We start from the raw sequence: 15,368 nt of genomic DNA on the forward strand, positions 1-15,368 counted from the left end.
AATCCTGAAAAATACCTGAAGAGTGCTAACATAGCATTTAAAAGTTGTACCCCAGTGAAGGGAAAGCGGCATTTCCCAGCCAACAAACATAGTGCTTTGACAGAAAAGACTAAATACAACATTAATCTGAAACAATACAGAAGCAGTAGTGGAGTTTCACCCATTACTGTCTTTATGACTGTCTAGAGTGGCATCTAGTGGGCATACTGTAACTTACATATTCAACAAAAAATGTAATTCATTTTTCTCTTAAAATTGTTAGTAATTTAAATATTGTCTGTTAAAATTAGGATTTCACGAATTTTGAAAGACTGAATTTTGTTGATATGATAAGAGAGAAGGTGGTGCAGGGGTAAAAAAGATGCTTTTTTCAGTCAACAACTTGGACTGTGTATATAACTACATTATGCTGGTAACAAATCTTTGAGAGGGCATTCAGAGACACTAATTGTAGAAGAGGAGGTACTGACGCAAGACAGCTTCAGAAAAAAAAGCAGGGGTTAATATTTCAGAAGTTGTTTAGTAATGTTTAGTCTATCATTTTACCTGACAAAATCTTGTGCATGTGAATGGTTTTTGTGCGAAAGTCTGTATTAATTAGGAATGTCTCCATTCTCTAACTAAGACTTCCAGCAATTATTTAAGTAGAAGCACTGTCTGGCTGCACAGAAAGACCTACAGTGTATTCCTTGGCTAGAAATTTAATAGAGCTGCTACATGAAAGTTGGGAAATAACAGAGGAAATCAGGAAATGGGAGGTAAGTGCAGAGTCCTCCACTATGTAAAAAAAGTAAACACAGTATCAAAACTGGAAGCACTTCAGATTTTTGCCACCAGTACGAGGTATAATCTTGCAGCTATACTGCTGTAACTAGCCATCTAGGAAAAAACTGCAATGGTTGTACAAATATTTTGATGACTAACTCAAATGCCGTAACAGACAACTTCTAACACAGAGCTCATGAATAATTCCTTTATTTTCTTCACTGGTCTTGAATCTTTCTGCAAACAAGCCTGACAAAAAAAGCTGCTGGTAGAGGACTGGGAAGACTTCTCTGTAGATGGGAACTGTATTTTTAAATCACCTGGGACAATAACTCTCACCTCTCCAACAACTTAAAGTTGCAACACTGCACCCTCAATTATATGGCAATTTAATGTACCCAGCAGAGGGACAGATGAACCAAATGACAGCTGAAATCCATCAAATCAACATGTTCAACAACCATCAAAGCACAAAAATACTGTTCAAAATAAAGTGGTCAAAAAACATGGTCCAAACATTGCTGTCAAATGTTTTAAATTAAAAGTCTGTTAAATTAATTTTGATGAAATAACATGAATGTCAGAATAAATGTTTTTTCATTAATACCTACATATTTTTGAGAAAAGTGGGTGAAAATATTTTAAAATTAAATTGTCATTGAAAAGGCCCTTTTCTGGACAGTTTTGACACTGGTTATTGAATAAAATAAGTGGCAATTGTCTTTGCCAGCAACTGCTGCCAATAGCAACATTTACCAGCAGCATTTCTGGCAGCCTCTGCAAGCTGGCTCACAGTCATTCAACCTCCCATTTCCATTATGAACCACCCACTTAAACAAAAAGACAGAGAGGCTCTGGTTCTTCCTCATGCAATTGCTTCTCACTACTGATACTTTACATTTGGAAGGCTCTTTATCCACAAACCAAAAAGAAAATACACATGCATATGTGTGAAGAGGTATGAACAGATACAATACACACAGCAATAAACAATGAGTTCTGGAGATTTTATTTCCCATGGAAATAACATTGTTAAATAATTATGAAGACCATTTGAGGATTTTAATTCTATCTGGGAGTTCATATTATCCCTCTGCCCTATGCTCAGTTGTTCTGGATTGCTGAATGTTGATGAAAAAAACCAAACAACTGAAGTATTATGTTTATTCACAATGCAGAAAAGGAGATGTGCTCTGATCTCAACATTGTTTTCTTTCAGCCTTCATGCTAAGCTATGTAGGGCTAGCCTGTGAATAAGGAACACACAGTGCTAGAAGAGAAGTGGAAGCATGCCCAGATGTGAACAGCAACATAGTTCTGATGAAAAAAAATAAATACATGCGTCAGATAATCACCTCCATAAAGAGTGAAAGTATTCTGAACTCTGTAGCCGCATGTAATTTCTTAATTTTGTCCCATATCAAAAGAAAATGCAACTCAAACATTGTGCCAATTTGTCACCCATTAACAGAGTGCACCGATGAACACTACTGAAGTTCCATCTAGGCTTTGGATATTCATCTATTTTGCAGATGTGTTTTGTCCGGATTCAAAACACGAGCATGTATGCCTGCACCTACATACCTGTATGCACACACAAATGAATTCACAGTAAAAATACCTATCCTGGGTTTCATGTAATTTTAATATATTAGAATTTAACTGGAATATTCTTTAACAAACCAAGCAACACTGATCCTTTCTACTTGGGACAACCTAAGAATAATAAAATTTTCCATCAATCTAAAGAACTGACATCCTTGCACTGTGCCTTTACTCAGTACTTGAAGCACAGAAACATTGCAGAAAACCACTCTACAAAGTTCCTTCAGTATCAATTTGCAGTTGTGGCTGAGGTACTGAAGCCCTAATTTTCTAAATATCCTATTTTGCCTTCATACAAGCGTTACTTCTAATAAATTCACAAGGCAGCTTTTCAGTGTAAATTAAGTACTGTGAATGTAACTACATTGATTTCATGGTGGATATCTGAATTAAGTAGGGTTCTTCAGGGTTTTAAAGAAGCTATGGCAAAACCTTATGGCATGATCACAAAGATGATCCCCAAAGAAACAAACAAAAAAATCTCCTTTCACTTGTCAAACTATGATTTTTTTACTTAGAATCACAGAAACATTTATGTTGGAAAGGACCTGTGGAAGTCATCTGGTCCAACTCCTTGCTCCCAGCAGGACTCTGTCATTAGATTAGGTTGCTCATAGCTGTGTCCAGTCAAGCTTTGAACATCTCCAGGACGGAGATCCTACCCCTCTAAGCAACCGATTCTACTTCACACACTTATACGTAGCTATCATATTTCAACCCTCTTGATATATGAACACCAAGCTAAACACAGTTTTACCGAGGACCACTGTATTTACAGACTATTAAGTCACTACAGTTTTAATGATCCCCTGCTGGTCATGTTTTGGACAAAGTGTTTTTAAGAACAACTTTCTTCCCAGGTTATTTAGCTCCACTGTTTCCAAAAGGGACTCCACCAGTCACATGCACCTTCTTCTTTCCACCTCTCCTATTCCATTTGTCTGCCTACCCCCTTGAATTTCTGTAAGGTTTGTGCAATGACTTTTGGAAATGTTGCTTGAGTCACTTCTGTTTCTGTTCACATCTCAAAAATGTTACGCTTTCCTACTGCTACTGCCATGCAAACATCTGCTACTGGTAAATGAACAGGCTAGTCTACATTTCAGAAACATCGAGACTTGATGGGGGATCACAGCTGCACTTTGCTGCTAAGTAACAGCCACTGCTTTAAAAGTTTATAAACTCAGGATAAATCTGTAAGACAACAGGATGCTGAAAACAGAATGAGAGAGCATCAAGTTGTAGAAGCAGAATTCACAACAGTGCAAGCAGCAGTCTTCCCACAGCTCTGGCTGGTACACCACTGTGTATTACACAGCAGCAACGGAGCAGGATTAGGCAAGTCTCTGGGGAACTCCCGTTCACAATGAGGAGAATGGTAACACATGCAAAAGTATTTGTTGGAATATTTTAAAGATGACTGATCAAGACCGGCATGAAAAAGATTCAACCTGGTTATCATACCAGGTTAGATGATGCAGGCCCTTAAAGCAGACAAACCATTTGGTTCCACATCATAAGGAAGTGAAAGCCAGTGGACAGATGAACACAAGGCAAAAGCAAGAAGCTGGGAAAACTATTTTTATGTCATCATTTTTGTGGCTGTCCATTGAGCAATATGGCATTTGTCAAGATCACAGAAAAGATAGAACCTAGATAATAGTTTAACATGTGTGAAAGGAGGACACACAGGAAGTAATGGTAATATTAGACATAGCTTGAAGGCATGTGTCTAGGATTTCTTAAGCCAAGGAATCAGTTTTGTTATTATTGTAAAACCTCATAATTCTTAAGCCATTCCAGCCTGCTTCATACATTACAAACATTTTCAGCAAGAACTGCAATCTGGGATCAAACCTGTAAATACATGAATTATAAGGTGGTACTTTCTATAAAGCTTTAATGCAAATCAGATGACAATTCTGATGATTAAAGGGAAGGAAATACTGGTTTAAGAGAAATTCAGTTACACTTTATTATGTTAACACTAACGATTTTGGCTGCAGCTAAATAAAATTTATTAAGACATAGTACAAGCTTTAAAAAAAACAAACAAAAGCTTAAAAAAAAGGTTTAAAACAAAAGCTTTTAAAAAAAAAGAGCAGTACTCTACTTAACAAGAATCTCCGATTAAAAAGAATCAATAATTGTTCTTAATAAACCTCTTCAAAGGGTTGCAAATTACCTGTCTGGATAGGATATATAAATGAATTAGACCTTAACAGAAAAATAGGTTCTATTTGCTTTGTTATTCAAGGTCAGTGAAAACCCAGCAAATAAACCACCGTATGAAAAACATGTTTTTAAAGTTATATTAATGTTACTATTTTAACAAAGGAAGAGGCACTTCAATGGTTCTTTTATACGTGGTTTCATTCACCAGTGAAGAGAAACTGCTTAACAAGTAAAATAATGAAAAAAATCATTGTTCTCCTATGGCACAGAGATGCATATATAAGATATTCATATGTATCTAGGATACATAGTATGTATTTATAATGCTGGGCATTAGTGAAATTCCTTACTCAAAAGTCAAAGTGGAAGGAATATTAGTTGTAAGTATTAGCAACATTTATCTCCAATCCTCTTAAAACTTCACATTTTACAACTGTATTTCTATTTTTTTTTAAACCAAAATGTATCAGCTCTGACCAAAATAATCTAAACTGGCACTTCTCCCCCAATTTATTTTGTGCAATGGATGTTCAAAATACTCATACTGATTTACTTCTAAAAATGCTCTTTTAATAGTGAGTACTTTATGCTGTCCAATGCCTCTGTAGCTTTGCAGCCTCTGACGATACCTCAGGAAAGACAGTATCTGCTTTTTGATAGTTTAGAAATTTTCAAAAATTCTCTTAGCCTATTAATCCATTAATTTAGCTGAACTGAGGAAACTGCATCCTGTCTTTTCTGTTCTTCCTCTGGGAGCACAGAAAAAAAGGAACTCTACCTATAAAAAGCCCACATTTTCATAACCACCATAGACCTACACAAGCTATATGAAATCATATATGCCTTAATGCAGAAGAAAAATATGTACAAGCGTCAATAAATACCATCCTTTATTTTGCCATTTCGAAGTACTTAACAAGCTCTGCAAAGATAATGAAAATCTCTTTTTTATGAAACCAGATTTTACAGGTATGTAATGTCTCCAGTCCTTCCATAACTGCAAGTGGTTACTGGTTCTCTTATAAAGCTGGAACTCATTTTTGCATTTATTGCACTGAGACCATGAGATTTTATATGTTTAGAAGAGCTACCTGCGATACATATTTAAATGCAGCATATCCTGGAATATGGATTGATACACTTTATCTAGAAAAAAATCCTTTATTTAAGAAAACAAATTGATTTTAAAAATTGAAAAGTTCTAAACTGTTCTTTTTGATAAAACTGCAAATTTCTCCAGATCTGCTGGAATAATACAGAGCAAAAGCCTGACCTAGAGGACATAATACATCATAAACTAACTTACCAGAGAGATGATTCCTTCATTTTTTGTCTCACCTCTAATTCTGTCAGACTTTTCTGAAAAAGTGAAAAGGTCAAGTATCTGATAATTTAACTTGTAACATGTTCTTCATCACATCATATCTGACTGAGGGACGATTTACTTAATTTACAGTACTATTAATGTAATTAGCATATTATGTCCTCTGGATCAAATTTTGTCCTGATTTCCACCAATGAATCTAGACAGACTTACTGTTTTATTAAGGGCAGAATTTGGAACAGTTAGCTATCTCTCCTTTTACATATATTTAAAAAGAGAAAGGCATTTCAAAACTGTACATCGTCTGAAATTTTTGAACGATATGTTTAAATATACTGTCCTTAACAATTCTTCTAATTTTGTATTTATGCACCAAAATCAGATGCTTAGTTATGTATGATCTAGACACATACTTAAGAGAGGAGAGATGATGTTGTTTCTGAGTACTGCCTGTTAGAGGAATCATAGTTAAAATACTGTTGGGCAGCCATGCGTGCTTTTCTTCAGGACTGAAACCCACACCTCTTTAGCTGCAGATCTTTGTCATGGGAGTGCAATTTCATGGATGTATCACTTAAGAGTCATTCTACACAGGACTCTGAATACCAGGCAGTCTGAATACTTGTCTTATTTTCTATGTATGATGTCCCCTTACAGAGTAGTTATATTTCTCAGAACTTTCAATACTAAACTCCTCCACGGGCATGAAGACAGAAACAGTTCCCAGCTCAATCCCACACATACCCAGTAAGTAAAAGCCCTGGAGAGACACTAGCAAAGTCTGTCAACTCAGTATAGCCTCATCTGATTTATAATTCAAATCTATTTCTCTTGAATAAGATAAACAAGGGAACAAATGGATTTACAGCTGAGAGTCTATCAGGCACTACATCTTGAAATACAAACCAAGAGTCTTAAGGGCTCTAAACCAGTTTCATAATGATGAAGGGTCACATGAACATACCTGCACTAAATGGCAAATAATAATTCTTGCAGATTTATGTTTACTCATGAAACTGAGATTAATGAAAAAATGTTATTAACTAAGAAGAATGCCACAGATGATTAAAAAGCACAGTTTTCTTTGTAAAAACATACTATGAGGAAAAAGACTTCAGGCAATAACATGCAGTGGACTAATTAGAAAAAGAAAGTAGGCCATCTTACAAAAGTCATACTGTTTAATCAGGCCATGCAAAAGGAGTAGCAGAACACTGCAAGTTGTCGAGTCAGATCTTTTAATTTCATTAAGAGGCACACAGATCAAAGAAGGATCAGATTCTATCACAGTATCACACTGATGGCATACAAAGAAAGTAGGGCACTGACACACACTCACTTTGGTGCTATAATTTTAATACTGTTTCACAATTTAAAGATAAGTGTGAAAAGTATGTCTTGGCTGATTACCAAAGTCTCCAAGTTAAGTTACTGTCTTCCCTACTGAGCTTGTCACATCCCAGTGAAGAATAAAAATCTTTTTTGGGGCTATATTTCTTAATTCAAGGTGTCAACTAACACATTTAAAACCTTTTCCTGTATTTCTGCCACACCCACATTCGGACAAACTATACTTTGCTTTATGCAGAATAAATAAACCCATTCTTCTCCCATGTGTTCTGGGACTGCAATGTTTAGAGATACAGGGAAGGGGAAAAAGGAAGGGAAGGAAGCAGTTCTCTGGTATACCAACAAAATCTTGACAGATAGCTTTCAGCTTGCTGAAAGCCAAAACTAAACTGTCCAGATGGGTGCTTAGCTCTAAGACAGTCTGGATCCATCCCAGACCTAGAGTAATACAAGCCTAAGGCTGCTGGAACGTGCTACTAGGGTATGTATGCATGTATGACTTGAAAATAAAAACTGGTTTGAATTAAAGTTATGAACATACTTTAAACTGAAAGACAAAAGGGTTCAGAAGTTTTCCACTGTTGTTAATAAGAAACATAGTTTAGCAGTGAGGTGGAAGAACCATTTTGCAAGACAATGAGGAGTTTTACAGCTTTTGCCTCCAAGAAGTGTTTTGAAAGTGAAAACTTGAAAAATCTAAGCAGCTTTACAAGTAAAGTGATCTTCTTCATAATAGTTGAAAAGTAGTTATAGAAAAGCTATCACAGCTTCAGGTATCACTTCATTGGAGAGCCCAGAACATAAAGGAAATCTTCAGTGAGATGTCCTATTCAGTTCACAACACGTGAACTCTTCTAGCTTACAAGAACACAGAGCAAGATACTCCAAATGATTCAGCCTAGGAAGATATTGCTCCACCTTCTACAGTAAGGATGCTCTAAGTTATGATATGCACACTGAAGTTATCTGACAAACGAGAGCAAGTGTCTGAGCAAGCCACCTATCTAGAACAGGACACGCTCAACAGGGAATCAGAATCTAGTAAACCTCTCCCTGTGAGACAGTTCCTACGAGAACTACTCCCTGTGAGACCGACAGTATGAAAACACAGTGATAAATAGCTAACATAAGAAAGTTTGGAAGCTTATTTTTGATAGTTAGAATAGCATTTGAAAATTATCATAATTAATTTTTCTGTATTTGATTTCCAATATATTTTGTTTTGACTTGTATAATTAAAATACTTAATACTTCTATGTTGACTTTGTGGCTACAAAAGACTAATGCAAACAGAAAAAGATACAACCATTTCTGGCTTGGCTTGAAGTGAGCCAAGTTTGACCGAGTTGTCTTTTTATCTACACGTCTAGCTTTCAAAATTGCAAGAGATGAAGTTGGTGCAGATTACATCATCATTTTCTTAAATTCAGCTTTGAATGACATAGTTGATTATATAACTCACATTAACAGTATTTTTCTTTTATGGAAAGACTATAAATGTAACAGCTTTGAGAAGTCCTAGACTTTATTAAAAAAATGAATCCTGAAGAAAGTTCAGCATACAAACATGAATGTCCAGGGACATCTGTTTTACCTTGTTATGCCAACCATTCTCTTAAACAACATGTATGCAGCCATGAAGAACATTCAAATGTTTTCTTTTTTTTCACCTAACTTTCGTAAGTATGTGTTAAAAGACTTCCATAGGACAACGCCAGTGAGTATAAAAGTTTGATGAATAATTTAAAATAGTCCTCAGGAAAGATAAAAAAATCTAAACATTAAATCGTCTCCCCACTCTGTAAAACTGCATTCAAAATACTGAGTATTAGTGTGCTTTGCCCCCTCAGCTCATCCACTTTCTTACTTCTGTTATTTTTTGAAATAAAAATACAATATACATCCTATGCTTTAAGTCAAAGGAATGAAGTTTACTACTTTAGGGTTTGTTCTAGCAAAGAATTTATAAATTTTGTCTTCATTTCCACGACCTATTTTTGTGGCTCTGCTACATTAACACTAACTGCATAAATAGCTACACTAAGAACATTTCTCTGTATTCAACTGTATTCCCCTTCAACACAAAATAGATAGGTTTCTTTGAAACCTCCATGGAGCGGATCAGCTTTGCCATATTTGAAGATTGATTCCCTCCTCCCCTCTTGATCCCTGTAGTGCTTCTCATTCCATTGGGTGCAGCTGTGTATGACTGCTGGTAGACGCATTTGGAAAACATCTGGGACTGGACAAGAGAAGTTACTTTTACTTTAAAACTGCTGCTTTTTGCTGATGCTTGCTTACCTCATTGTCTGACTCCACAAGCACTTGATCATATTCACTAAGAGCTACTAGGAACATGATAGATGTGACATTTTCAAAGCAATGTATCCATTTTCTTCTTTCTGATCGTTGGCCTCCTACATCCACCATTCTGCAAAATTAACATCCACATCAACTCCATGAATACCTTAACAGATAAACACACAAGCACACACACAACAAAATTCAAGAATTTAGCTGAAAACAGAGTTTGATTTGTTTTTCTTAATGATTTTTTCCATTGATTTTTAATGGATTCTGTTATAAGTAGACAGTTAATCATATTTGCTTTTAAGTCTGCTATGTTTTCTGTATTTAAATTATTGTGGGTCTCAAACCCCTCAGATTTGTGACATAAAAAGGTCTCATGAGCCATGATTCAGCAATGTATGCCCTGCATATTCAGCAGAAACAGATGTGAACAGAACAGACTTGGTGGTTTGCCTTCCCCCCCCCCCCCAAATTACCAGAGTCAAAATTCCCAACTTGTTAAAGCTGCCCCATTTTAAGAGGACCAATAGAACACAATATGTATCTACTAAAATTTTTAATATCCAAAATTAAAACTCCAATTTGCTCACAGTGTATTCCCACTTTATCCCATGTCTCAGTGTAACTAAATACAGGTGTCTAACTTGCAATTGCAATTTCAGTTATTTTTTAAACAAGTATACTTGCACTCAAGTAGGGAGATTTCTCTCAAAAGGAGAGTAATTTCTGCCTAAAAATCAACAACATAAGTGGTAAATTTGTATTTCATAATTTACAAGAATTATGAGGACACATGATTGTATTTTCAGAATATTATTCATAGTGAAACTTTGATATGTATTACTGAAAAGATGAATTGCAGGTTTTCTATCAGTAATAACTACCTTCAGAAAAAGACAAACCTAATTGTCTTTCATCCTTTTGACATCTTTAACATCAGCTCCTTATTACATGTGGACAATTACATGAAAATATAATGACCAAGCCCATATTTTAAAAACATAGAATAATTGCTTTTTATGCACTTTTAACCTATATCCTATACATGGTATTACTAATGTAAAAGGAAACAAAGAAACAAAGCAAGTGGGTGTTAAAACTTTTTTTCTACCTGAAAATGACGCTTTGTAAGTCGAATGGATATTCAATGATCCCTGTTGTTGGGACTCGAACTCTGAGCACATCTTGCTGAGTTGGCAGATAGGTGGAGTCTGCTATGCGGTCCAAATCATTAAGATAGCTATAGACAGGGAGAAACAACAGGAATGCAAGACAGTGACACCATCATCCCACTGAGGAAAAGAGAAAGGAAGACTTGGGAATGGAAATGGGCTGTGGGTTAGGAAGAAGTACAACAGAAAAAAGAGCATTATCGGCATAAAAGAGGGGACAAAGTATAAAAATGTGCTCCATCCTCCCTTCCTGTACACTTTTATAGCTTCAGGTAACTTCTACAGAAGGGTAGCATAATTATTCTCATTTTTCTCATACAAGTTTGCTTGGCTTTCATGTGTAAATTCACCAGAGATTCAAAGTTTTCAATTACACAATTCTAGGCAATTTAGAGACAAGTAATATTATAAAATGTGTGAGAAATACAAAACCACACAGTTTTATTTGAATATGTAACATATTTCTTGATATTCAGTCTGCAATATCTACACACATACATGGATAGACAAACATGAATCTTCCAAGAACAGTGAACTGTTACAGAATAGATCATTATCAGTTACAAAATGGCAGGAGGATAAATGGTACTGTTTGGAGATTCAATAAAATTAAAAAAAAAAGAAAAAAAAGGAAAACACCACACACTGACAATTGTAAAACTCTCCAGATCTTGTTATCAGAAGGCAGCACTGATTATTTAGTGGGATTGCTGGCACCTGGAAGTCTTGCATTCACACTGAAACTTCTGCTTAAGCTAATAAGGCTGCAGTACATGAAATACACCCCAGTCGGTTAGCAAATAACCTGAAATTGCTATAAAATTGCTTGTAAAGTTTTATTAACTACAACACAAAACTCTTCTGCTATTGCTTAATGGTGGGTTTCAACCATAAAGCACCAGTGTACTCGAGGTTTTAATTAATTCTCATAAAAAAGATGCTTCAGAAAAGACGTGTACCAATGTGTGTTGGATAGCCTGTTTGGGTCCAGGAGCTGGACGTCTCATGAAATCAGTGCACCAGGCAGCTTCGGCTGTCCCTGTGGTAAATGTCTGGGAGAAAGACTGCTGCAGGAAATTAAGTTCTTGGGCATTTGGTTACTTCCCAGCACAAGAACGACCTAGAGTTAGCCACTGAGAAGATAAATTAACCTACAGATGCCCTCACTCATTCTAGGGGAGGACAGCAACGGTCTTGTAATTTACAGAATGATGATGAAGTATCACTAGGCTCTGAACATGTTCTTTTCCTTGTAGTTGTTAGTGAAGGTGCTCTTTTCAAATACACCCCTCCCCCCAAGAAATAGTTAAGACTTCTTCTAGATGCTTTGAATGATTTCTTAATGAAATAGCTAGAGCAAGTTATCCTGAACAGTGACAGAAACAAAGCAGTTTCATTTCCACCTTACAGCAAAAACACAGAAGAATTTGTTAGGTCTGGGAGGGAGCCAAAAACATTATCAAATCTCCCTCACTATGATTTTATTCATGAAAGATTAATCCAACAGTAAACATTGAATGTGAGAAAGTTACACCTACTTAGGAAGATGTGATGAACCATGTATCTCAGATAATTCAGAAGCTACTACTCTAAAAATATTTTCTGAGAACACCGATTAGTTTCTGCCAATAAGAAAAAGGTGTGAAAGTCTGAGCACTTCATCTGCCCTCAGGTATTTTACACAATAAACAGAACAGACAAGCACATCATCAGTTTGTTTGTGGAAAAAAAAAGTGAATGAAATCCAGTAAGAAACTGACAGAAACCCTGAACTAGCTTCTTCCCCCCCTCCCCAATTGGTTTTGCTTTGTGACTGTATTTTGGAAGGGTTCAAAGAAGCATTGTGGGTCATTACATGCTACAGTGGTATTCACTAGAGCAGGAGAATTTTTACTGAATAAATTAATAAGTGGCCCATTTACACAATTGTCTTGTTGCATTCCTTTGGCAAGCTTCAGCTGTAGTCTCCAACGTGAGCCTGGTTACTGCACCTCTGCACCATCAGCACACTGGACATGTTACTAAAGTACACTATAATGCGCATCTGGCTGATTTTAGAAAGGCAATAATGCAAAGGGATATCAATGAGTTAGATCTCATTTGCATTACTGGAAACCATTAAACAGGCAGATGGGGTTTTTTTGTTCTTACACAAATCAATGATGCCATTAAGTTCCAGAAGCATTGATCTATCCTTAAAAAGTACTTACCTTTTCCTCATTCTCATTCAGTTCTGCTCAAGTTCTGCTCATTCAATTACTAAACAGCAACCTTCTCACTCATTTCACCCATAGCACCTTACAGAGCCTACACAGCGCATAGAAGAGTTCTTATGCATCCTCATGGAGTCCTATTTCTTTCCTAGATTTCTTCACTTAACAGATCAAAGGATGTTGAGCTCTCTAAGAAGTGTCCTAAATTATACATTCAAACCCAGAATCAAGGAAGCAGTATCAAAACCAGTAAGAGTACTTCACAGAAAAAAAGTGACACAGCATGCACAAAATCCTTTAAAAGAAAATCTTTGTGATACTGACAAATCATAACCAGAATCTACAGTCCAACGAAAGCAATTTAGAATACATCCTGTATTTTTTTGTTTTCAAATAATGACATTTAGTCCCTACATTTCCTTCTAACTTGAAACTTAATAAACATATTATTGTATCCATTTACTTAAATGAAAATGTCTCAGTTCTCTGCTGCACAACCTTACTTTTAATTTTTTATTATTGTTATTTTCACCCCGTGACCATACAGCAAATAGTCAATGAAATTCTTTTCAAGTAGGAAAAAAATGTTTTTCTTTTAAGTTTTGATTTGTTGTTGTTGTTTTTTAACAGAGACATTTCTGCTGAAGAATTACTTGTGCTGGAATTCAGATTTTAGTGAAGTTTGTGCGTTGTTGCTCTGAAGCAAAGGAGTAGATTATTTTCTGCTACTGACTTTAACAGTTCTGCAGATCAGTTACACTTCCTGTTAACATATGAGGATAATGTAACTTCACATTCTGCTATAAAGTTCAAGGGGATTAAACTTTTTTCTGAAAATCAGACTGACAGCTTTGCCTGCAGCAGCAACACAAAGTTCCTTTCAAGATACTCTAAAATCACTAAAAACTCCTTAAGTCGCTCTTAAAATTCATGTAACCTCTAAAACAAAGTAACACAATTAATTTAAAAACTCTGTTATGTTTGTATAAGAATATGTATCATTGGGATTGCCATCAGGGTCTGTCTTTTCCATTGTATCCACTGCTTTATACCACATCCAAAGATTTTTGATATATTGCAGAAATGAATTGTCTCTCTTCAGTCAGGTGCAATCTTCCTAAAATGCCAGTGGGAGCAAATCAACATACTCACGCTCAATACATTATCATGACTTTTGTATTAATTGTGTAACACTGTATTTCTATGTCCACAGTACTACAAAGACAAAACCCAAGACATTTTCTCTTCTTGAAGCACAAAAGTAGATTTTTGCATTGCATTTGGGGGGGTGGGGTGACAAGTCTGATTTTTCTGAATAACTGATTTGTTGAGTTGACTCACTATTTCAAAATGCTGAGGGAATATGTAAATGAATACAGGTGACTATTTACATAAAAAATGAAAAGACAACTGGAATACCTTTAATATGTAAAGACATACAACCAGACCACACATTTTTCACATATTACTATTATAGCTGGTCCTGTTACACTGAAAATTTAGAATTTAATTTATTTGGTTTATCACAGTTTAATTCATTGCCACAATAAAGACTTATATTTTCAAATCTTCCTCATACCAAAAGGGTTGGAAGTTTTAACTTTTTTTTTCCTCACATGAAAGCTAGAGTTTAAAGAAACTCTCTTATCACTAGGAGAATGTAGCACTGCAAGCACAGGCTTTGAGCATCCTACAGTTTTTTAAACTAACAGTTTATTTATTTTTAAATTAATTTAGCAAGCAGCAACCTTAAATAGAAACATCAAAACATGCTAGCTAATGCCAATCCTTTTCCACCTTCAACCGTGCTGGCTCAAGCCCCACTCTAGCTGCACCTCTGCCCATCCCCAGCTGCCAGTTCTTTTGCTTGTGCAATGGCTTGATAACCCATTTCTGTCAAAATTATTTGGAATAGTGAAGAAACACTACTGAAATTGTTCAAAATTGTTCAAATTAAGCTAGTTTATTTGATGGATACAGCCTGAGGTGTGGGAAGTCCATGAGCTCCAGCAGGAAAGCAGGGTGGAGTTACTTCCTCCACTGGCTTATCTGCAACCAGAAGAGGACTTAAGAGGCCAGGGTTACATGAAATGTCTCAAGTCTCTGAATTCAGATCGGTGAAGAGTGAAAGAAAATGAAGATTTTTATTGACTTTTTTGTGTATCTGCTTATTAAAAAAATGATTCATCATGACTTTAAAGCACTTATCTCATGCAGCTCTAAACAAAGTACTGACAAACGTATCACTCACCTGGGCAAACAAATCCTGTGCACATACAAAAAAATTAAGGCACGTAAGAGATATGCACAGGATGTTTTAGGACAAGTGCCTAACTCAAAATGTATGCACAAATACTGCAATCAGCCTTTGCAATGCAACTAACTCTTCAGTGTACACTAAAAATGGTTACATATGCACTCTTGCAAACAAACCACAAGACTTGTCATAAAAAT

At 35.8% G+C, this 15,368-nt stretch overlaps 1 protein-coding gene across 1 annotated transcript in view; it reads right to left on the reverse strand.

The window, feature by feature from the left end:
• Positions 1–15,368, reverse strand: part of GNAQ (guanine nucleotide binding protein (G protein), q polypeptide) — a 134,759-nt gene that overhangs the window by 14,242 nt on the left and 105,149 nt on the right. The window contains exons 4-5 of the mRNA XM_010568625.1: positions 10,641–10,769; positions 9,521–9,650 (exon numbers count right to left, since the gene is read on the reverse strand). Of these exons, the coding sequence (XP_010566927.1) occupies positions 9,521–9,650; positions 10,641–10,769 (259 nt within the window). The remainder of the gene's footprint in view (positions 1–9,520; positions 9,651–10,640; positions 10,770–15,368) is intronic.

Source organism: Haliaeetus leucocephalus, unplaced genomic scaffold (genome assembly GCF_000737465.1).
Source record: "Haliaeetus leucocephalus isolate CR32 unplaced genomic scaffold, Haliaeetus_leucocephalus-4.0 Scaffold251, whole genome shotgun sequence".
In the NCBI taxonomy this organism is placed as follows: Eukaryota; Metazoa; Chordata; class Aves; order Accipitriformes; family Accipitridae; genus Haliaeetus; species Haliaeetus leucocephalus.